This window comes from Monodon monoceros, unplaced genomic scaffold, assembly GCF_005190385.1.
Source record: "Monodon monoceros isolate NGI ecotype Baffin Bay Population unplaced genomic scaffold, NGI_Narwhal_1 Super_Scaffold_7, whole genome shotgun sequence".
Lineage (NCBI taxonomy): Eukaryota > Metazoa > Chordata > Mammalia > Artiodactyla > Monodontidae > Monodon > Monodon monoceros.
In genome coordinates this window covers 11,460,375-11,485,197 of record NW_021703784.1, presented here as the reverse complement: position 1 = coordinate 11,485,197, position 24,823 = coordinate 11,460,375, and the positions used below count along the sequence as shown (strand labels likewise).

The 24,823-nt window shown below is 45.2% G+C and overlaps 1 protein-coding gene across 7 annotated transcripts in view; it reads left to right on the top strand.

The window, feature by feature from the left end:
* Positions 1 to 24,823, top strand: part of TECTA (tectorin alpha) — an 82,078-nt gene that overhangs the window by 4,530 nt on the left and 52,725 nt on the right. For 3 of the 7 annotated variants that reach the window (XR_003791421.1, XM_029207750.1, XM_029207744.1), the window contains exons 3-11: positions 2,232 to 2,374; positions 3,590 to 3,645; positions 4,937 to 4,984; positions 6,193 to 6,257; positions 9,422 to 9,555; positions 12,228 to 12,515; positions 16,298 to 16,435; positions 16,782 to 16,947; positions 20,587 to 20,999. Coding sequence is in view for 6 of the 7 variants with exons in the window: in XM_029207750.1 (XP_029063583.1) it covers positions 6,194 to 6,257; positions 9,422 to 9,555; positions 12,228 to 12,515; positions 16,298 to 16,435; positions 16,782 to 16,947; positions 20,587 to 20,999 (1,203 nt within the window). In the remaining variant the exon portion in view is untranslated. Of the gene's footprint in view, positions 1 to 2,231; positions 2,375 to 3,589; positions 3,646 to 4,936; positions 4,985 to 5,624; positions 6,258 to 9,421; positions 9,556 to 12,227; positions 12,516 to 16,297; positions 16,436 to 16,781; positions 16,948 to 20,586; positions 21,000 to 24,823 lie in introns of those variants that run through there. The other 4 variants (XM_029207745.1, XM_029207748.1, XM_029207747.1 and 1 more) reach the window with 4 other exon arrangements.

Genomic DNA, 24,823 nt, shown 5'->3' with positions numbered 1-24,823 from the left:
GAATTTGTACATGTTCTAACATCAGACCACTTTGACACAGAGTACTTGGGGGCAAGATATAATGCCCCCAAGTCCACCCACTGGGAAAATATTCCTCTATCATTGTCTTTCAAGGCTATACCCTTGCTGTAGTGTAGCCACCATATGCTTTGGGCTTGCAGACACACACCAAGCCAATCCATCCACACTCCAAGCTTAGGCTTTTTCATCCTCCTTCAGCTTGTCATATGCACCGCCCACCTCGCACTTCACATAGGGCCATACGTGTTATCTGGGTTGCGGGGCGGGGTAACCAGTATAACTCTGAAAGGTGACATGGATTCTGGGCTACCTAGTTCAGCAGCTTGCTCATTGCCAGTTCAAGATATGCAGCTATGCCATTTCCATCTTAGGGTAGATTGCTGCTGGGACCCCCTGACTTTATGTCTTGGGGGGTCCAACAGGGCCCAGCTCATGAGGGGAATTTCTTGGCACGTGGTCACTTGTATCTTGGTCAAATGTTCCATCATAGGGTACATTCTCATGCCAGGAGCTGATTTTCAGGAGGTGTGTTATTTTTTGCTGTGGATGTCACGACTTTGCTCCAGAACTCCAGGGACCTGAGTTATGGTTTTCCCAGTGGGGTTTGCAATAAACATCACATTTCATCTTTTTCTGCCCCTAACATCTCCGACAACAAAGCACCTACTGAACATATGACCCAAGTGGCAGGGTTGCTTGCATTACAGTCTGGAGCTGCTACAAAGCTCTTTCATGCTCTCAACCCAAGTCAAAGCTGGCTGAATTCTATGTCACCTGGTATGTGGGCTGGAGCAGTTTTTGTAGGTACGGAATATGTGGCCTTTAGAACCCAAAGAAAGCTACGAAGAGGGGAGAATTTCTTTGTAGAGAGGTTGCAAGATACAGCCATTTGCTTTTTGTTTTGGAGGGGAGATCCCAGCATGTCTCTGACCACTGGATTCCTAAAAGTGTTACTGAAGTACTAGCCTTGAATCTCTGAAGAATGTAACTCCCACCTTCGGAGCACATGTGTGTTACCCAGGCCTCCGGCCACTTCTTCCTCATTGTGCCAATCAACGTTGTCAACGTTGTGAATCAAGGTGATGTTCTATAGGAGACATTCCATCCGATCTCAGCAAAACTATAAATGTATGTTGCTGTCTGTTCCATTTGAAGATGAACTATTTTTCTGATCCTCACGCCTGAATCAGATAGGGGAAAAAATGCATTTGCCCAATTAACGGCCACATGCCATGTATCTGAAGCCATGTATCTGAAGCCATCTGTACTAACGTAGTATCTCCAGCAAAGATGTGTTAGTACAGCAGATGCAAACTGGAGCTACTACTTGGTTGAGCTTGCAGTAGCCCACAGTTATTCTTCAGGATCCATCTTGCCCAATTAAATGGAGATATGATAGATCCCACCACCCCTGCTCCCTAAGAGTGACACTAATCTTCACCATCTTTCCCCAACCCCAGGATGCAAGACTCTTTTGTATTTACTACCTTGGCTGGAGTAGAAGGATCAATTTCCTTCCTTGCTATGATAGCTTCTACCACACAGACCAAGGACCAAATGTGTCAAGTATATTAAACCCAATTATATGTAGGGACTTGGGGACTGACCTCCAGGTAGGTCGGCAGCCCCTGTGGGCCTGCTGGGACTTGGCCAGGTCTCCTTTTGTTTCCTTGGCCTCTCTGTTTTCACTCTAACAGGGTCTTTGGGTATCAATGTTAACTCAAACCCCTTGTTCAACAGTCCACAAGATATCTAGGCATTCCCCTCCCCCAGTCTACAGTCAATCAAGTAAATGACCGTAGGTCCTTTGGGGGAAGGACTGAGAGAATCACTACTGTACACACTTGCCATGATGTTGCAGGATTCTTCCCTTTGGTGACCTGGTTACCTTTTTAGTGTATGGATTCCAGATTTGAAAAATTGACTCAGATCCACAAACTGAGCAAAGGATCAAGACCTTTCATTGGGACAACTGTCTTTGGCCTCTTGCTCAACCATTCTTGCTCTTTTTTATTCTATATAGTAAGCAATACCCTTGTTGGCTGCCCATCTACTTTGCCCCTTGGATGCCGTGCTCTATTATTCATCTCCATAACTCTCTATGGATCAGGGCCCCTTGGCTACAACTCTGACCTGCTTGGTTATTATGAAGATTCGACCCCCTTGGCTTCAGGCAGTAGAGTGCTGCTACCTGGTCTCTGTTGTTTCAGGTGCCCATCATCCCCACTGCGATTGGACAGTCAAGTTCTGTGACCACCACTCCTGCCATCAGCCCTGACCTGCTGAGGGGAGCCCCACCGAGCTTGTTTCTGATGCTTGTGCGTCTCTCACCAGCATATTCCTGCTGCCTTTGGTGGGTGATGCGTCTGTCCTCTGGGCCTTTCCGTGGGACATGATCATCTGTTGGGTCTTCTGGAGTCACATGATATACATGCGTGTCCATGTCTCTGAGAATTTTAATCCCTTCTTCTGCCATCTGCCACAGTAATTTGGACATTTCAACCCCAATGTATATACATTATATATATTTATATATACACACACACACACACACACACACACACACACACACACACATACATATATAAAATCCCAATGCATAAAATTATATACACAAGTCCAAGTTTTTCCCAATTAGACCCTGATTTGGGCATAGTAGAGCTGCTTCAGTTGAGCCCTTGATACAGCCTTTGTCACCTCAACTAGGTTCTCCAGAGCAAAAATTGCCCATTAGGGGAGTCCTGCATTGGGTGGAAAGTGCTGAGGCAATTGTCCCACCACCTCGCCCAGTCACGGATGGGGTTGCCCTTGGCTCCAACAGTGAGGCTGAGCCTGAAGGAGCTCACAGCTGGAGGCTTGTGGCCGTCCACACTTCTCACTGCATCATTTCAAACTAGCTCAGATCTGACTATTTCTTTCACAGAAGGTGTAAGAAACTTAAGAAAACAAAACAAAACAAAAACAATCAGCATATAAGGCTTATTCTACGCATTTTTAGGAATTTTTTTTGTTTTGTGTTTTGTTTGAACTGCCTTTCCTCCTGCCTAAAAAGCAGCTTCCATCTATGCCATCTTTGTAAAACACAAATTGTCTTGGGTTACTAGCTCCAAGCCACGCCCACACCACCTTTGGTCTAAATCTTGTCAAATCTTGGCTCACTTCACCCCTTCAAACAGAATAAACCCTCCTGCCGACATGGCATAAAAAGAGATTTTTGTCATTTTTCCCTCTGTGACCACTGAGTGTACACCCGGAATACATGCTCACTAACTGACTCCCCAGCCCAACCAGCAATAAGCCAGCTCCGTCTGTCCTCAAGCACCTGGCACTCGCTTGCACCCAGCTTCTCAGTCATTCTGATCCATTTATGCCACCATCTTGTGTATCTGGTTAGCCCAGGTGGCATTTATCCCAGGAGCAGTCCTGCCCCAAGAAGGATGAAACATTTAATATGGGTCAAAAGGCTGAGATACAAATACCCACGAGTGCATGAAGGAAGACCAAAGCAATTACTATGACACTAGCAGTTTTTAAAATAGAACCAACTCTTTTGCTTCACTACATTTAGGTTGACTACTGGACTGAAACCTTAATAAAGGCTGGGCAAGGAGAATGCTCTTTGAGGTGAGTCTTGGATTTGAGTTTAATTTTATTTTGGACAGGCACCCCAAAAATCAGATTTTCTGTTACATAAATATGTGCCTTGGGGAGGAAAATAGTCATTTGACATCTGAAAGTAAATGTGGAGAATTCGTAAAGCCTACTGAATCACCACGGGATTATGGGGAAAATATTGAATAATTTAGACTGAAAGACTAGTTTCCCAAACCTCTTGTCCATTTTAGGACAATTTGTTCGAAACTGGAATTATGTCTTTTGATACAGTTGGCATTTAAATGTCTGGTCAGAGAGAACTTTGAAGCGATTTTTAAATTCCCACTGATTTACAGAGAGTTTTCTCCGGCTACCTTCAAATGATTTCCTTTTTTTAACAAGTCTCACTTTAAATATTTTGGATAGTAAACTTAGTTTCTGCCTTAGCCAATGTTTCTCATTCTGCATCGAACCGGACACCTTTTTACCTCGTTCACGATGCCTTTTAAATACCTACTGCAACTTTTCGTCAGGGGGGGTCTATCTGTCCCTACTCCCTCCAAGGACCCTCGCTGGGTATCTGTGGAGGTTTCCAGAGCCCTTGGTTTTTCCCTTGTGAAAGATCCTGCCTCGCGTTGGTTACCTGTCCCCTGGCCTAACCCGCTGCCCTGCGGTGTATCAGAGGGAAAAGGGCAGGAATAAAACCTAGAAAAGTTTGAGACAGTTTCTTTCAATACTTCACGCACACCTGTGAAAAAACAGGGTAGAGCCTATTTGTGGCAGCCGTTCAAAAGCAGAGAAACAAAAAAAGACTTTGGTAGAAAACCAACTTTAAATATTGCAGGCAGCAGCTTTGTTTGGTGTTTGAATCCCATGCTGGTGGATGCTAATTCCGTAACATTATACACTTGCCTTTTTTTGGGTACAAAGGTAGAAGGGGGGTTTTCTTCTGTGTTTTTCAGTGCAAAGTGATTCCGATCAGAAAGGACCAAGGTTTCAGCTCCAAGTAACTGACATTTCCATCTGAATCTACTCTCTTTTTTTTTTTTTTTAAGGGGGGAGAAAAAGGTCTAGTTTTTCAGGAAAAGAACCTCTCTACGCAATCCTGAAACTGATCTTTAGATTTACTTTTCCTTAATCAATAGAAGAAAAACTTGATTGCAACTCAACACTTACGTGACTCTAGCGCAGGACTAACTGAATTTTTGGTTTTGAGAGTAGGGGATTCAGACATCATTTCAGGAATCAGAAATAATTGGCAGCAAGTAGGGGAGAACTGACATGAATTCTTGTTTTACCTAATTTTTCCTGGTTTACCAAGATTTGGCTTAATATTTCCGACTCCATTCCTCCAGTCTCTGCAGAACAGGTTAGTGACATTTTTCATAAATACAAATATTTAAATGAATCCTCCTTCCTGCTCTCTGAACTGTTTCCCTAAGGACTCCAGCCTTAAACCTGCCTCACATCTCCTTCTGCTAAAAGCTGTGTGTGATCTCTGCTAAAGGCTTTCTCCCATTTTCAGCAAAACTGACTAATATTTATTATGTGCTTAAGATTTCAATGTGTGTGCTTGACAACTGAAGATTTACAGTAAAACTCACAGGGGAGATTCACTGATTTTCCATAGAAGTCTGGCTGAAGAATTGTGATAGCTTCCAATAATTAGAGAAGGGTTTTTAGTTTTAAGAATGCTATCGGAAGCAAACTTCAGTGTCTACCCATGCACTTGGTGCTGACGCAGGAGTATGTGTAATTTGGAGCTTGCCTCTCAGCTCTACAGAGCGGCACAGATCATCCAAGGGGTAAAGCCAGTGGTCCAACAGATTGTAACTAAAATGAAAACAAGTTCACTTTTGTGATGTTCTTTCTCTAATTAATTTGCTGCGACTAATTACTTGCTTGTGTACCGGATTCTATTTTTATTGTAATTCCAAGGAGCCACCTGGCATAGTTCTTTTTTTATTACATGTCTATTATTCATTTCACATATGGAAAGTCAGTGGACAGTCTTCTACAACCGGTGACTCTGGTCTGTACTTCAGAGTGATGGACTGGCTCTATAGTTTACAGAAGGTGATGGCAAACTCTAAATCCTCCTACCTATAGGACCACATTGTGTTTTAACTGACTTTTATGGGATCCTGATTGAAAGCTATTGTGAAAATTAGGAGAGCCTGGCCTCACAGAGGATGGATGTCTGTTCTAGAGACACAACAGGCATCTTTAGAGTGGGGTCCTGTTTTTCAGGGCTTTAGTAGCTGGAGAGTAGATGCCTTTCCTTGACTCATTGCCATGCTCATTGATTCTTTATAATTTCCTGACAATTTGAATGATCTCATTACACTTCCAAACTGCTTCTCATGGGGGAATCTAATTTGTTCATGAGGTGTTGAACATAGGAGGGCCCGCCAGCATCCAGGGCATTTCATCCTGACTCAGAACTGTTGATGTTGTTATGTGAATGTGCTATGATGGTTGTGATGTGTCTTGGGACTTGCCACCAAACACACCTGGTGTTCTATTTACTCTGGCAAGCTGGGGATTTTTTTTTTCTTTTTCTTTTTAAAATTCCAGGATGAATTATTCATCATTACTTAGAATTTGGGTCTCTTTCATCTTCGCACTTGTACGGCACCAAGGTGAGTACTACAAAATTCCATAAAGCTCATGGTTAGCATGCTCTTGAATTTATAAAGAGACGCTTTTGTTGGAACTGTAATTATCAGGGCAGGTGTACATGTGTCTACAGTTACAACAAGAAAAATGTAAATTAAGTTCTGCCGTCAAGGGCAAAATACATTAACTCTGAATGATGTTCATTTACATTCCTACTTTTTCTTATTTCACTTCGAACACAATTTGTATATACCAAGTTGCCCCATGTCAATGGAATAAGTCTTTAAGATAATGCAAATTATTTTCATTAAAAGTACACAGGGTAGGTGTGTGTGCATCCCATGCCTGATGATTGATTCCAATGAAGGCATTTAACTGGTGGCACAGACTTTAAAAAATACACTTGTTTAAGCCAAAATGAGGGAGTTCCAGTGGCATTAATGCCAGTGACTTGAGTATCAGTGGCCATTTACAATGGCCAAAAATCTAAAACTGCAAGTGAAATAAGAAAATTTTTCCCCTCCGTGATTCCTCCTTTTTCTCTATGTAGCATTGCCCTGGGTAGGTAGGAGATCACATGCATTTCTACAGTTTTTGAATTTTAGGCAAGAAAGGTGGGAAAATCTATATCGATTTGAAACTTTTATGGCTAAAACTCTAGAGCACCTTCTTTGTTTTGTTTGTTTAGTTCAGCGGACACATGATTACAAGTCTGAGTGAACAGATCTATAAGGCATGTGGAGCCCTAACATTTTTCTAGGATTGGATAAACTTAAGCAGTTGTAGCAGGCAGGCTATAGTGTGAAACCCCACAATAATGACTCCAACTGCCTCTAACCTCGTACTCCTGCTCTAAGAAAGTATGTGTTATTTGGAGAAAAAAATAAAAAACAACGTTCTGGGAACATAAAGTTTATTGTAAAATTCCTGGCCTAAAATCAGCATGGGTGAGGAGATTCTATCTTCTATTAACTCTGATTCTATTGATAGGCTATGCTGTTAACAAGCTATATTTTTATAATAGTAATGACTTCTAAGGTAGGAATTACTGTAGTTTAAACCTACTCCCTTTTATTAGTCATATTTTTTTTATTCAACAACTATTTGATAAGTACTTACAATATTAGATATCTTGATTATTTGTATCCTTCTTAAAATTGAAAAATGTTGATTGTCCATCCTTTCCTGTTCAAAATCATGAGCTAGTTAGGATCATTCCTGAAGGGATGAATCTTGCAAATTTGTGTCACCTTTGGAGCAGAGAGAGAAGTTAGGGACAATCTCTCTGACCATAGTTTTCTGTCTCCTCAGGAGGGGCATGGATTTCTCCTGTCCTAGGCAGATTGGCCAACACTGCCCCGAATACCAATTAATCTTTCTATTCAAATGATTACAATTCAGCGTGAATTTGAGACCTTGTTCACACTTGGACATCACTTCTAAAAAGTTCCCCATGAAGGATAAATCCATGACACGATTTGATTTATTATTATTAATTTGAGAATGTTCATTACCCTTCAGATTTAATAAGTACCTGTGTATAATTCTATGATAGGGATTATAAAGAGATTTTTTAAAAAATTGCTTCCTTTTGGGAATTTGGAATTTGTTACTTCTATGTAATTATGACTGTTAGAGAAACCTTTTTTGTCTACTGATGGTGACATTAAATAAAGCACGTGGGCTGAGTGCCCCTGTGATAAAACTAACTACAGTACCTCCCAAAGATTTCCTTTGGTTGGCTTCACAGAGACTTCTGAAGGTTGGGGAACGATGCTTATACACTAATGACCAGGCTCGTCTTCCCCATTTCCCTCTTGATGTTAGTTAGCCCTTGGAAACAGAGTAGCTCTTCCCCCAGGCAGACCTCCCCTCATTCCCTGCTCCACGAGGAGAGAAGCTGGCACTCGGCCAGGCACTACTGAGCTGCTCTCTGGTCACTCGGCCACTCTCTTACATGAGCTGCTCTCTGCTCACTTAAAGGCTCCCAAAAGAGCAGGGCAGCCCTCGGTGGTTTCTCGCCAGCCTATCGGCTCCATCAGCACAGAGCAGGGATTTTCCCAAGGAGGGGCCCCCGACCTGGGGATGGGGCATCAACACCTGCAAGCAGGTGCCTCACGAACTGTCAGCAGAAGCCCCAAATGCATTTGCCACGCATGAGTTAAGAAGACGGAAGAACAGATGATGTCCTATTGCTCAGTTTTCATCCAAGAAAAGAAAGGACAGAGGCAAAGAAACATTACACCCCAGATATAGATTATTTCATAAATGCCATTGGACCTGATCATCAGTAATGTAGACCCTGGGGAAATTGTCTAATTTCTCTCTCTGAGCTGGGCCACCCCTTGCAAGAGTTTGGATGAGAATCTTCTGAGAAACAAGCCAGCTTGCCAAGAGAGGTGGTGACACAGTTACAGGAGGGGAGCTGTGTGTGTCTGTGTGATGACACTCACCTTTGACCAGGATGATGAGTAAGCGCCCCAAGCCTCCTCCCAAAGACTGCTCAAAGGCCCAACCTCCTTTGCCCCAGAGGATCCCAAGTCTGTCTTTGTAAACAGGAGCTGGGCAGAGAGACTTCTCATGGGGCGGGAGCTCAATCAAGGTCATTCACAGGCCAGTTACTACAAACCCTCTCTTCCCACTCTTGTCCCAGATCCAACTATTGTTTATTTCCTCTGTGATCTGGTATCTTCTCCTATTGTGCATCTGGAGGAAGGGGACTCCTTTCAGGAAAAGACTTGATAGTAGAATTCTTGAGCTAGAAGGGAGTCTCATAGCCACTGGCCACGTTCTCTGTACGTTGCCTTCTGATCAAGGATTCAGCGGGCTAAGCCACACCAGACCTAGAGGCACCTCTCAGTGCTCTGAGAGCCCCAGGCAGGGCTGATTTCACAACCTTCCAGCCAGTGTTAACCACTGCTGTCTCCTAAATGTATGGAAACATAGAAATGAAGCGGGAAGTGATTTCTCTTAGGGAGAAATGCCATCACTTCCACGCTCCCCTTTCCAGAGGCAGAAGGTAACGCACCGTGTCCAGCCGAGGCTGAGGATAACTGAAAAGGCTGTCTGACTTACACGTCGTTTGTAAGACTTACTGAAAGAAGCTGGCTTTAGTGGGTGGGAGGAAAGCAGCTTGCCGAACCGAAGGGGAATCGGCCATCCACCTAACCGCCCTGTCTCTTGACAGTTCAGCCCAGGGAGCTCATGTATCCATTTTGGCAGAATGACACCAAAACCCCTAAAGTAGACGACGGAAGCTCATCTGAGATTAAGCTGGCCATCCCCATCTACTTCTTTGGCGTTCCTTACCGCACCATCTATGTAAGTGACAAGCAGCCCAGCTGTTGCTCTAGGGCTCTCCCACCTTGCTGGTCATTAAGGAAAAGTATTTTAAATACCTTCTTCCAGGGCTCTGGGAATGGAGGATTTGTTGGCAGCCCAGATGACGAGTTCTGAGATTTCATGAGCTGATAGGTTTTATGATTAAGAAAGTCAAAGGTATATTTCATGGCTAATGTTCACAGCGGAGGAGTATACAGAGCAATGGATTGCTTTTGTGGGTGATGAAACACCCAAGCGAAGCAGAGACCCCAATGCCAGGAACATTATTTCTGCCACTAGACAAGATAAAAAGATACAATGAACCATAATAGGAGCAACAGCAATTTTCTTTCCCTTCTGGGGCTGTGAAGACTTTAGGCATCTGCTCTTCTGAGGCTTCCTACCAATATGGAGCAGAGTCAAAGCAGAGTAGAGGGGTACTCAACTGTTATATAAAGGTTGTTTGCAGAATTGGCCAACCTCACTGGGCCTGAGATACGCCATAGGGTCTCATTGTCAAAGCTGCATGAAGCAATGGTATCACTTGCTGCCAGAGCTCTCCTGGGCACCTGTGCTCTCAGGTTATTTTTAATTTTTTGATCATTGGAATTGCTACAGTGAGACTATAGCACATTGACAAGAAGATTCAGAGCAACTGAACCTGTCTTGATTTTCGGCCTTAAAAGAATTGAGTGAAGCAAATGTAGATTATATTACATCCTATTCTATTCTGCGCTCTGCCCTGGAAGAAGCAATAAAACTCCAGGCACCTCCATCTCTGGCCTCCTCTGCATCTGGGACCTCTATCTTCCCCAACTTTTGATTGATAGCTCAAGGCTGACTCCCACTAGAAAAGAGTTCCCTCTTCCATTATGTAACCTGTGGTCCTTGAACTTGCAGCATCAGCATCACCTAGGCACTTGCTAGAAATGTCACTTCTCAGGACCCACCCCAGACCTACTGAATCTGGGAGGGGGCCCAGCTATCTGTTTGAACAAGCCCTCCAGGGAATTCTGTTGCCCACAAAAGTTTGAGAACCACTGCTCTTAACTATAGAATATAATCAAAACAAATCTGGGTCATCACTAACTTCCTCTGCTAGTCTGTGTGTTTCAATCACACCACTGTTCCCTAGAAGACACATTGCTCCGGCATCCTGAAATGCCTTTTATGCTCTACTCACTGTAGAGCCTCCTTAGTCTATAACAGCTGATTGTAAGTTTCTGAATGTGTTGACCTGATTTTGGAGGTGAGAGGGCTGCACAGGACTTCCATTCTGGAAGCCTTGGTCTCCTAGACCTCTAGAACACGTGTATTTAGTTAAGCTCCCCTTTCTCCTCCATTGTACTAAGTGACATGGAGTCTGAATAATTCTTGCCTTTGCAGAAGGAGGGTCCTTAATTTGGGGGAGGCTTATTCGAGGGCAAATTTTTCCTTGGGTTTCCAGCACTTTAAGCCATGCAGTCTTGTTGAGGCTTCTGGGTTGTTCACTGATACTTGCAGACAGCAGACTCTCAATGTCCTTGTAGCTGGATCTCCAGCTTCCTTTCCAAACTGCACACCCTTGCTTCCAAAATAGGTTGACATACATACCCTTGGCCCAGGTACTGATAACTTATCTCTGGGATCTGAGTCACTGTTAATGTCCATAATATTACTAATTAAATATGAACCTAACAATAGAATGTTTCTCTGTTGAGGAATTGCAAGTATTCCCGTCACAGACACTCCTGCTGTTGAAACCATACAAGCCTTTGGGTTAAATCAGCTTCATGTACCAACATACTGAGCTGCAGACACAGGCAGAGGCATATTGTTTACAGATCCTGTTTATGAGTATATATATCGGCTTGTTATTTGCAGTAAGGTTTAGTAATTTAATAAGTTTACTAAGCCATTTACAAATCATGAAGAAGTCACCGTAAGATAGTCATTTACATATACAGTGTAAAGTTTTCATGTCTCCATTTTGTGCAGAGACTATACAAAGAAGCTAACAAACTACAAGAGCTGTAATGGAATTGGGCTCATCTGTAGATTGTAACCTTATCTTTTTCTGAGTACCGAGTGGTTCTGACATCAATAGAAATCCTTTAAATGTCTCATCCAGGGTGGGATATGGTTCATCTTGAGATCTGAGTTTGGTGATGGAGTATTTGATTTACCTTTCATTGAAACTCCTCTTTTGTCATGTAATAGGAATCAAGGTCTAATATAGAGTTCCTCCGTTTTTTAATTTAACTTTCTGCTTCCATGTTTTTTGGGTTTTTTCCTGTCTATTTTGCATCTGTAACTCTGGATCTTCTTTATTGCCCACATAAGCCACTGGCTAGCCCAACACACACACACACACACACACACACACACACACACACAATCCAGTAGCATTTGATAAGTATAAATAAAGACAGGTTAGAGAACATGAAAATGAGGCTGATTATTAATAAGAAATGCAGCTGGCTACAAATTGAAAGTGAAAGGAAACCAATGAGTTTGTCTGGAAGCAAATGAACCTCCTAGCTGAGCAATGGAAGCTGCCGTTTGGGGGTCCTGATTCAGTAGTTTAAAAGTCGTTTCCATTCATATGATTAGGCGAGCATCTGTCTTGGTTTATGACTCTGAAATTGTCACGGTCTCAGATCCACTGTGCAAAACCTCTTTTATTTTTGTAGGTCAATAACAACGGAGTTGTTTCATTCAACGTGCTGGTGAGCCAGTTCACGCCCGAATCTTTTCCCCTGGCGGATGGGAGGGCCTTCATTGCTCCATTTTGGGCAGATGTGCACAATGGGATTCGAGGCGAGATCTATTACAGAGAGACCATGGACCCTGTCATCTTGAAAAGAGCCACCAAGGACATCAGGAAGTACTTCAAAGACATGGCAACCTTCTCTGCCACTTGGGTTTTCATTGTGACCTGGGAGGAAGTAACGTTTTATGGAGGAAGCAGCACCACACCTGTAATCATTCAAATTTTCCCTTTTCCACTTCGTATTCTGACATCTAATTCTTGTCCATCTTCACTACTGTGAAGGAGTCTAATTGTTAGAGCTGAAGAATGTCAGTTTCCTTGAGTTACACTGAGGAGTCTTGCCACCCACTTTCCAGGAAACAGAGGGAGCTATCACACCTAACCAGTCCAGTCAGCTGTAATATTTCAGAAGATGTGTCATCTCTATCATGAGCCATTACAAATGTCTAAAAAGAAGCCCTCCACAAGTTTCTTGCAGTAGGTAGCATTCCTATTTTGCAGGAGAGTGATTGAGACACTGAGACCCCATACGATTAGGGACCCACCAGGAACCCAAAGGTCCCTTTTCCTTACCAGAGGCCCAAATGCCTCTCTCCATCAGCTAACTTCCTTTTCTTCTTTTTTCACAAAACCTGATAGGAAAAGGAAACTAGGGTGCCAGTTTGGAGCCAAATGATCTGGCTCATTTTATTATGACCTTTTTTAAAATTGTGACCAGGGCTAGAATTATTCGTATTTGATGCTAGTTGGATTGGGCAGTTGAAGTGTTTCGTGAATAAAGTTTCAGCATCTGCTCAGAAATCCTAAATGGGCAAAATCAGATAAAAGTCATATAAGAAAGATTATCACTGGCCTTATTATAGAGACAATCAGCTTTCTACAGAAAAAGGGACAGAACGTAATTTTCAGGAAAGCCTGCCGTTTGTGTGGATGACTTTGGCAATGGAGCTTTTTTGAAGCATGAGATGCGTCTTCAATGTATAATTTCCAGTAAGCAAAGACACTCAGAAATCTTCCCTCCGCTTTCTTAGGATTATTTCCAATTCCATCTGTTTTCCGATTTCCCTGGCGATGAGTCAGTTGTTTCAGGGTGAAACAGAAACTACTGAGTTAGAGGCAGAGTTGGAAAAGTGCTGGGCTTGCACTTCGTAGCTGCCCTGCTGTGAGCACCCTGCCTCTTTGCACCTTCTGACCAGAGCATCGCAATGCACTTTATCACTAAGAGGTTCTGGAGAACAGAAAGATACAAGTTTAAACAGTGGATGCACTGGCTAGAAATAACCTCTAAAGAAGCAAAAATTTCCCCCTGTCATGTTATGGATTGCTAACGACTCCTTGGGTGATGTTTTACGTCCTTGAGCCTCATACCTTACAGCTTTAGGATTCAGGATGCCAGCGATGGATAAATTTTAGTATCAGAGGGAGAAAAATAAAGAGAAGAAATGCCCATCAAATGCTGACCACCAGTTTTTCAAAAAAATCTTCCATTGGCAGTAAAAATGGCAAGATAATTTAGATACTTTCTGGTTTGTACTTGGGCGTAAATTTATGGACTAGGTGAGGACTCTTTCAATGAGGATGAGTGAGGTAACATCTAAGTGCTTTGAGCTCCTTGGAGAAAAAGATGATAAAAATCCTCCAGAGCTGCAGGAGTGTCCATCCAGCCCTGTCTTCGAAATCGGCCCCCTCTTCCATCTCCCATTATCCTAGGCCCCCCCTTCTTTAGAGGAACGCGTATCAACAGGCCAACTAAACACTGGGCATGAGAGATCTTTTAGAAGCAGAAGCCCAGTAGAAAGTCAAGAGTATGTGTTTACTTTAAGGAAGGAAAACTAATATTTATTGAGGCTGACTGTGAACCCAGGGCTGTGATAGGCTATCTTTGCAAATCATTTAGCCCTCACAAGAATGTTCCCAAGGAAGCTCGCCGTCCACTTTAAAGGTGAGGGGACAGGCCCAGAGAAGTTAAGTAACTTGTCCAAGTGTCAAGAAAAGGGATTTGAACCTCATATGCGGCAGAGCAGGGTGCAAACCCAGTCTCCTAACTCTGAATCCTAAACTCTTTCCTCAGCTGCCCCCTCCAGGTAGCGTTAGACGTCCTCTGAAGTATAAAAGGGCTTTTCAAGAATTAAAAACATGGTTTTACAAGAACAGATCCAGAGGAGTCTTACAACCCATGTTGAAGAGTTACCTGTGTGTGGGGGGGGGGGTTGTGAGAGTGAGGGAGAAGGTGCATGAGGGCAAGCCAGCTTCTGGAGCGTTCTTAGGATGGCTGGCTGGTTTTAAGGTGACTTCTGGGATCAGACATGGGTTGCTTTCAAGACCTGCTTGGACCAAAGATATTTCCAACTTTATTTCAGGAGAAGGAATTCACATCCGGAAGGAGCATCCTGGTCTGAAGGAGGGTTTAGCTTTGGTCCTTGTGTGACGTTGACTTTATGCCTTTCTCTTGAATCTGACCCCACAGCGGCCATATAGGTGACTGCTCGCTCCTCTCTGTGTCCCACTTTGCCCTTTTGTTGAACGGGGCCAGAGAATGGAGGCATAAACCTGGGCGGCTCTATCATAAACGCCATCAGCTGTGGCAAGCACGGAGCTTGAGGAGAAAGTTCTCGTGTACAAAAAGGGCTTTTCTTTACTTGCACCTTTTCTCCCTCCCTGGGACTGTCTAGGATGGGAGATTTGGGGCTTCCAAGATCCTCTACCCCAGTTTGATTACACAGGATAAGGATGTGGGTCTTCCTCTGCATCTGACAGAATGTTAACCAGGACGGTATCGGGCAGCTGGGAAAATGCTAGGTTTGAATGGAAAAGGTCGAAGCAGCCTCTCCTTTTAACTCTTGTTTTTTACTTGAATTTCCTGAAAACATGCATCAGCGGGTAGGGATTAGCAAAGGGAAATAGTAAAGGACAGAGTTTGCTACAGCTTGTTTCTGGAAACTGTTTGCAAGACTGATTTGAATGTATATAACATCTCTGTCCTAAAAAGTTGAAAATTAAGACCGTGTGTAATGACAGTGCACGAAGAGATCAGACTGGGAGCTCTGGCTCCAATTCTGTTTTCTGTTGCTGGGTCATTGTGGAACTTCCAGCAATTCATTTCCCTTGAGCCCTCAGTTTTCTTAGCTCCTATGATGGGAATGGGCCAAAAAATTGCCTGTCTTAGCATTGGTTGAGGTACAGATGGAGGTGGAGAATTTTGCAGATATAAAGTGATGTATAAATGCTCCATTAGAGGAGCAATTTCTCCCCACCAAGTGCTTTTTAAAAATCAATTTCCAGGGGCTTCCCTGGTGGCGCAGTGGTTGAGAGTCCGCCTGCCGATGCAGGGGACGCGGGTGCGTGCCCCGGTCCGGGAAGATCCCACATGCTGCGGGCCCGTGAGCCATGACCGCTGAGCCTGCGCGTCCGGAGCCTGTGCTCTGCAACGGATCACTTTCCAACCTGCATTTAAAAGAGGGGGAGACATCTCACAAAGATTAGCGGTGTGTTCCAGGAAGCGAGAGAGCAGGGCCCATGCCACCACTGGAGTCACACCGACTGGCATTTGCGTGCTCTGCCCTCTCCCTCCCCACCCCCACGCCCTACCCCACCTGCTCTGGGAACAGGTGCTCACAGCCCTCTCCCTGGCTTGACTAGTTCCTATAGTTTATTCTCATGCTGCCATCTATAGGTGCCCACGTATTATCACATGCTGAGTCGGGCCGCTGACTTTCCTATCTGGTGCCAGTCAGAGATATAAGAGGGATGCTGAGTCAGCCTCTAGGTTATTCTCAGGCAATTTCTTTTCTGGATGCACAGCCCACATGTCTTGCTTTTCCCCCTGGAGGTGAGAACATATTTGGAGAGAAGGCAGAGCACAGAGGCTGGGGTCAGAGCAGCTCTGAGCTGCTTGAGTGGGGAGGGGGCAGGGTAAAGGGAGCTGCTACTGGGGAGAGGAGCTCCTGGGGATGTGAGTCCTGAGCCCACCCACCCATTCGCATCCTGCAGGTGAACACCTTCCAGGCCGTCCTGGTGTCTGACGGCACCTATACATTCACGCTCTTCAATTATTACGAAATCAACTGGACCACTGGGACGGCGAGCGGCGGTGATCCCCTGACGGGTCTTGGGGGAGTGATGGCACAGGTAGGTGGTTCTCTGGCTCATACTCCTATGTGTTTCTGAAGCACTGCACTCTCTTCTTATGCTCTTAGCATCTGGGAGGAATCCTGCTTTGAACTGGAGAAGCGTGTCTGATCCTGCAGGTGGACTGAGGGACTAGTCTTGCCCATCTTTGATACCTGGATCCGGGTGTGGCATGAACTAGCGGGCCATTATCACCTGAAATGGTGGCCCCAGAGACTCCAGGAAAAGGGGTCTCTTGATTTCAGTTGTGCTGAAAACAAGATGGTGGGCAAGTAAATCAAGGTCGGGGCGGGGGTTAGGGGATGATGTGTGTGCTCAAAAGTCTGCTCTTCCTTTTGTGCTCTAGGCAGGATTTAATGGTGGAAACATCACCAATTACTTCAGCCTTCCGGGGTCAAGAACCCCTGATATTGTGAATATCCAAGAGACCACAAACGTCAATGTTCCAGGTCGCTGGGCATTTAAAGTTGATGGGAAGGAAATTGACCCAGCCAATGGCTGCACCTCCAGAGGTAAAGGCATTTCCTCTTCTCTGAGGCAAAGCAGGGTTTGTTTCGTTGAGATAGACAGGCAGGCTTTTAAGCCATGGTAGGGGGGACTCGTGGCTGATGCTTTACCCTCTGAAGTCTCTCCTCTGGGTAATGGAGATCAAGGTAATTTTTGCATGCACGTTCATCGCTCCAGGAGCTGAAACCCTGCGCTGGCCATACCGCAGTTTCTGAAGCCTTTGCCTGGGGTATGAACACAGCTCCCCATTGGGAACTACTGCAAAGTGGACGAGGCTCTTGAATGATTTCGCAGCCAGAGGGACAGAAGAGAGCCCTCCTGTTTAACATTATTTTTGTTGTCGTTGTTGTTGCCATGTCCCCCTTTAAATTTTCCTTCTCATCTTTACTCCTGCTCTACCATCTGCACTTTGTAGATCCATGGGAGTGGGTGAGCTTGGAGCATCACCAAGTCTGTACGAGAGAAAATCAGTGCTTCCTAGTATGATTAGAAAGAAAGGAAAAAACGTGTCATAGTCTTTAGGGTAGCTTCTCCTAAAATCCTCCAAGCAGCAGCAAAACGCAGGAATTTAGGGAGAATCAAAGCCGGCTTTAGGTCTGTGTGAACAAGCTGTAGGTGAACCTCCGTGGGTTTCCTTTACATTGGCATCCAAAGTTTGGAGCCTCCTCTGAAATGTCCAAACCCCTTCGGATGTACAAAACAGCCCAGGACTCTCACAGGGACACCATGGTTTATAGATTCCTGCTTCTTATATGTCTAAAAGTATTCAGAAAACAGGATTTCTGGGCATATTTCTGCCTCTAGGAGTGGAGGCTATAGCAACTAGAATTAGTCAATCATCTATCCATCTGTCTGTGCATTTATCTACCCATCCACTCACCCACTCACCTACCCACCCATCTACCCATCTACCCATCCATCCATTTAGCCTTCCAGCCACTGCATCTTTACAAATGTGCTTAGCCAATCTCTTAGGTTGGTGAAGATGGTGCTTGCTCTGGACCCCCATGACCCTACCATGGTAGAGAAGAGAGCACAGAAACAGTGATGATACAATGTAAGACCTATTATGAGAGATATGAGTGCAGGCTACTGTGTAAGCACAGAAGATGACCCTGGGGAAAATGTTTCCAGATTCCTAAGAAAGTTATGGGTTGGGATGAAAATTTCAGGAGGTCTCTTGCCCTCCTTCCGTTGAGAGCATGGCCAGGTGACCTCTGAGTCTCGGCACCCCCGAGGGCTTTGATTTGTGTAATAATGAGAAGGGCCATATTCACCTGATCTGAAATGCCCACACCCTCTGCCCCCACCTCCTGCGCTGTGGTCACACTTATCAAACCTCTGCTTTTGCTCTGAGGAAAGGTCATTTGTGAAGATGGCCTGCCTGGGCATCTTTGCCTCTGTGGACTCTGTAAAGTCCTCCATGTTCGGAAGAGCAAATAAATGTTTAGAGCTAAGCCAGTATTAAACTGGACAGAAAAGAATCTAGCTCCAAAGGTCACCAGGATTTCAGAGATTGCACTCTCCTCCCTTACAGAGTGTAAACACGTCTTCATCTAACGTCTATGAAGATACCAAACCAATGCCCCGTTATCTCTCTCGCTTTTATGGCCTGGGCTAGGGACCTACCCAACGCCTCTCGCCTTTGTCCAAGTGTCATGGAGCTGACTGGCTGTGGCCGTGCTACCTAAGTGCCAGGTGACAGCCTCTCCTTGAGTCCCGGGAATGAAATGCTGTGATAATGGAAAACACTGGCTCGCAGAGCTGTGGGGTTGGTCAGATGCCAGCAGTGTACAAAGTCCTCACTTTGACTTCATTCTTTCCCTCCTGAGTTATGGCTTTGGGTTTCATATACAGGACAAATTCAATCTCCTCATACAGGCTGCTGTGCATTTTAATGTGCCACTGGACATACATCAATCTAATGAGATGGGGATTTGGCCTGGGCGATAACAGGGGAAGTGTTGCATGGAGCTGGTTTATTATATCATCATTTTGCAAGCAAAATTATCTCAGAGAGTCTCCTTTTGGTCCAAACCTCCTCTATTCAAAGACATTTCCCCCTCATTTATTGGAAGCCTGAGAAAGCAGAGACTGGAAATCATACCGAGTGGAGGCTGTTAGAATACATGCAGCCTGGGTGAGTGCCAAAAAGCATTGAGGTTGGAGGGGCCTGTTTTCAGGGCTGATGCATCTGACCTACTGGGACTGTGAATACATCTATTATCCCATTCAGGGGCCATATGAAACATAACTGCCCGTTGAGACATAATTGTTCCTGTTGGACAGATATTGAAAGGACTGTCCAACTGTCATGGCTTCTGCCTGGGCTCACCTGGCAGCTTTGTGCTCTGCATTAGGTATTCAGTTTTATAAAAATTTGAGAAACCTTTTCAAACTACGGTTTCAAACTATAGTTACTCCTGGTGTATGATATTGTTTACAATTCTTAATGTTGTATCTTCGATACTTTCCTTTTCAGACAGTCTCAATGTACAAATACTTCTACCTTATTGACCTGTGCCAACTTTTTATAGCATCTCTGTTCCCCAGGAGGCAGGGATGAGAAAATAACCTTGTCCACATTCTGTGGGTTAGAACATTAAGACAGGCGGAAGTTCAGCCAGTAGTCTTGGCAGTTGATTGCAGATTTGTGACCATTGCCCAGTTCTCTTGACTCCGACCCCCAACCAAGGATTAGGTCATAGCCCCCAGCCCAGAGATGCTCCCGTGTCAGCTGAAGGTTGATATGAAGAACTGGTAGATTTCAAGGTTTTTGGTGGGGGAAATCATTCATTTAGAGAAATGGTTTTAAAGACTGAATGCCTACCAAGGCAATAGAAGTATTTTAAACATTAGCACATCCCTTAGGACCATTCCCCTCCCCATCTCACTCTCCTCCTGACGTAGATTCTGTCAAGAAGTTCTGTCCAGGGGATAAAGAGAGAGGAGTGCTGGACTTAGACCAGGCCTAGGGTGAGGGGAGAAGACAACCGGTGTAGGTGTAAGTTCTGCCTAAAAGTGTCTGTAGGATTTATGAGCCCGGAAATGTGGGAAGCCAGGGGTCAGCCCGTTCCAGAATCATCCCAGGAGGCCTGGGATTTAAATTTGTGGGTCTGACTCCTGATTCTTTTCTGGCAAGTACTGAGCCCCCAGCAGCTGTTTGTTGAATGAGTGGATGAGTGAATGAATGATCACATTAGCAAATGAACCGACAGTGTTGCCAAGTTACCCGGGGGGTGGGGGAGGGCCTTCTTTCGGAATACCCTTCCTCTTATCGCTGAAAGGAAGGCAAGGACTGCCGTGTGTCCTGGTGTATCCCATGGAGTGAGACAATGTGTCTTTGCTTGAATGAAAGTGTGCTCCCCAGTGGTGGTGACAATAATGTCAAGAGCTTAGATTGGATTCAGACAGACTTGGCTTGGAATCCTGGCTTCGCAGTTGAGTTGCTGAGTGATTTGGATGAATTACCTAACTTCTCTTAAGCCTCAGTTTCCTCACTTGACAAGTGAGGGCAACACTTCATATCTAATCAGGTTCTTTTGAGGATTAAACGGTATAAGGCAAGTAAAGCCTTTAGCCCGATGCCCAGCACAGAAGATAAATGCTCAATAAATGTTAGTTCTACTGTCCTTATTCCCCAGGACAGTTCCTTCGGCGAGGGGAGGTGTTCTGGGATGACCTGAACTGCACCATCAAGTGCCGCTGTCTGGATTTCAACAACGAGATCTACTGCCAGGAGGTCTCCTGCAGCCCCTACGAGGTGTGCGAACCCAAAGGCAAATTCTTCTACTGCAGCCCGGTGGAGACCAGCACGTGCGTGGTATTTGGGGAGCCACACTATCACACGTTTGATGGCTTCCTCTTCCACTTCCAAGGCTCCTGTGCCTACCTGTTGGCCCGACAGTGTTTGCATACTTCCAGCCTCCCGTTCTTCAGCGTGGAGGCAAAGAACGAGCACCGGGGGGGCTCAGCTGTCTCCTGGGTGAAGGAGCTCTCGGTGGAGGTGAATGGCTACAAGATTCTCATCCCCAAAGGAAGCTATGGAAAAGTCAAGGTGAGACCCTCTCCGTCCTTCACAGGGAGATGGAGAAGCTGGAGGTGCTTCAGCCTGGGGAAGACTTTCCCAGATCTACTGCTGTTTGCTCTTTGTACCGAAAAGATGCATGGATCTTTGTAAAGATCCATGCAAATATCTTGTAAAATTCTTTACTAGGCTAAATTTCGTTTGTACAAGAGCTAACCTAAGCTTTCTCTTTGACATGTCTATCTGCTGTTTATCTTAAAGTACATTTAACTTCTTAGTTGACACAAACACACACACACACACACACACACACACATCCAAGCTCAGACATAACTGGGAACAGAAGTAAATTGTTTCTCATGAACCTGGCTTGCAACAATGGTAGCCACGGGGCCATGCCCTGGAGACAGTGTAAACACAAAGTACAAACCCGTAATTCACTACAGCTTTTGATTAACAATCCTCACATCCCCCCATCCTGTTTACCCAAGAGCTGTGGCTTCATTCTCAGAGAAACGTCCAAAGGTCCAAACTGATTGGTGTATCCATGGGCACTGCCTGTCCAGGCAGCTGGAGTGGGCTCGGTGACTTCTTTAGTGAAACCTGGGTGGAAAGTTCCCCTGAAAGCTTTACCCCTTTAACAGAATCCCCCACTCCTGCTTGGAATGGGAGAGAACACGGATCTCTGTGGTTCGTTTAGCATATGCAAATGACTCCTGTCCCTGTCTACCTGGATTTCAGGCTGGGGCATTGACAAAAGAGGGAGAACAAAAAGCCAGTAGCAATTACTCAATTTGTGGAGGCCCCAAGTTTCATGATGTTAATGGAGACCTCAGGGCAACCATGTATTTATTCAAGCAATAATAACCAGGACCGCGAGGGGTTGATTGCTGCAACCCCATGCTGTCCTTAATCCCCAAGCATGGAGGTCATCACAGAGATTACAAACCAGAGCTGATGCCAGTGTAGGGAGGTCTTTCTTTTTTTAAAAACGTGTTGTAGTTTTAATTGATGCAGCGTGTCCAACAAAAGGCAGCACCAAGGAACTAATTCCACTTTTTCTGGCTCTGCCCTTCCTAGGTCTGTGCAGCGTATCAGTGTCGTAATTAGAAAAATGGGCTATTACAGTGGTTAAAATGCCAATTTGCTTGGTATTTGGTTAGTCTCCCTAGAGACAGCTCTGTAAATCAAATCAGAGGTAAGAATTCGGCCGCAGAAGTTTGGAGTTTTTCCCTTTTAAATTTCTCTTGTGCTGTTGAGCACTACACTTGTCCTTGTGGATAGATGCTAACATTTCCAGCTAGAAAAATGTTTGCTAGCTCTCCCCTACTTCCTTGTCTTGTGGGGATGATGTGTACAATATCTGAAGTTGGGAAAGAAAGCTTCATGCTGTATTCCTATTTTCCATTTTGATTAAAATTCTTTTCCCTTCACAGTCAGACTCTTTTTTTTAGAAGGAAAGGGACACCAGCCGCTTGCTTTCAGGCCCAGCAGCTCTGCTAATTTTGCGTGGCTCTCTTCCATCGTCCGAGCGTAGGGCATGGATTCCTCAATTTTCTGTAGCGACAGGGAGATGTGGACGTGAATGTAAATGTTTCAGAAAGAAAAGGTTATGTGATTCCAACTGCAAGCAAACAATGGGTCCCTTTTCCTTTTGCCAAATGGCTTCCGAGCGTCTCTGAATACACCTGCCCTGCTGGGGAGGGTGCCTCCATGGATGGCAGAGACCCCACCCGGGGTGAAGTGGGGACAGGCAAGAGGGGGTGGGAGGCAAGAAGGAGCCTGATTTGCCAGCTTCCAGACACACAGGGCGGGGCCTTGCAAACAGATCTTAACGAACAGGTTGCCTTTCTCCATATGCTGGGATTAGGAGCTGGGCTCTGAATATGCATTTTCCCCCTTTGAAATGTTCTCAAGTGACAAAGTAAACAATTTAGGATTGTGTATGCTAATAGGGGCCAAAGAAAGCCAGCTAACATCCATATATAACTAATACTTATCAGTTTTCATCTTTCTCCCCCAGATAAAACTGAGTAGTTTAGGGTACACCAGGGAAAAGAGTGCCAACGCCAAATAGCTGATGGTGACGAAGAGCTCTGATTCTGGGGTCAGGTCTGCACAAGCCTTGGGCCACCACTGCCAGCTGAGTGGCCTCTCTGAGCTTTACTTTCTCCATCTGTAAAATGGGGTAATCGTGTCATGTCTAGAAGGCAGGGCTCTTGGCTGTAGTTTGGACTTGGCTGTCTCAACTCAGCACTGAACAAAGGCAGCAGGAATCAGTGGAGGGTCGGGTCCTGTCACCCACAAATAATGCAAGCCCTGAATCTCAGTTTCCTCATCTGCAAAAGGGGGAGATGGTAAGGACCTTCTTAGGTTGTTGTGAGGATGAAATAGGATAGCCACATGTGCGACGGCTAGTACAAAGCCTGGCACCCAGTAGGCTCTCAATACTCATTCCCACACTGCCATTCCCACCGAAAGTTCTTCTCATTCTAAGGCCTGTCCTACGATGCTACTTCTCTCTCCCAACCTTGCTCCCACCTAACCTTGCCCCTACCCACTCCTGGGAGAGACATGGTTAAAGGGGGTCCTGGCTGGTACACAGGGAGAAGAAGGGAAGCAAACAGGGAGACTCATCAACATTGGCTCATCAGGGTCTGAGGACTGGGACAGCAGGAAAGAAATAAGCCATGGGCTGGGTGAGAGTCCCCAGCTGCTCCCATTCCGAGCCCTCTGGGGTACAAGCACAGGACTCTATAAGGTGTGGCTGAAACTGAGACATGCATGAGAAAGAAAGGGGGAGAAACGACCACTTATGCTGAAAAAGAAGGGAAAATCTGGGCAACGCCGATGGGCAGCGTAGGGACACAGGCAGTGTGCGTGGGACGAGATCGGATGCAGCAGGGGGACGGTTGCGACATCCAGAGACAGTCGCCCCCCCCCCCCGCCGCACCCTGTGGCTTCTGCTCTGAAGCACAACCACTGTCCTTTGTTAGCAGGGGCTGAGTGAGAGGAGAGGAGGGCATTCAGCGAGGGAGGTGTTTGGCATTTACGATTATACTGCCTTGGAGGAGATTTCACTTCCTACATCTCAGCATAGAGCAATACACCATAATCACCCAGCGCTCTCGCTGGCTGACCTTCCTCAGAGTGTGGCTTTTCTCATCGTTGTTGGCTAACTTGCTACCTGGGAGATAAGGATAAATCAATCAACCCCTGGGTGGTTTTTTTTCTACTTCCTGCTCTCATAGGATGGCTTACATCTCAAGCCTGTTTTTTTGTTCCCTTCCCCCATAAGTCATGCTAATTTCTAGGGACAGAGAATTGCACATGCCATTAGCCATGGTAAACCTTGGGAGCGATGCTTGGACAGTCTATTGTCTCACTTCCTAGACAACCCAGAGAGTTGCAGCAATGGTGGCACTAAAGACCCTTGATCTTTCTGTGTGCCAGAAATCAGTACAGGTGCAGGGCAGCCTGGACGTGCACTTACAGTCAGCCCACCAGGGCTGTTCTAGGACTAACCATCCATTCCAGCCCTCAAAAGTGATGTCTAGAGATGCCAGGCACATTAAGGGTGAAAAAGAAGAAAACTAACTCTCTGTTGGAGGCTTATCAAGCCACTTACACATGGGACTCACTCTTTTTTTTTTTTTTAACATCTTTATTGGGGTATAATTGCTTTACAATGGTGTGTTAGTTTCTGCTTTATAACAAAGTGAATCAGTTATACATATACATATGTCCCCATATCTCCTCCCTCTTGTGTCTCCCTCCCTCCCACCCTCCCTATCTCACCCCTCTAGGCGGTCACAAAGCACCGAGCTGATCTCCCTGTGCTATGCGGCTGCTTG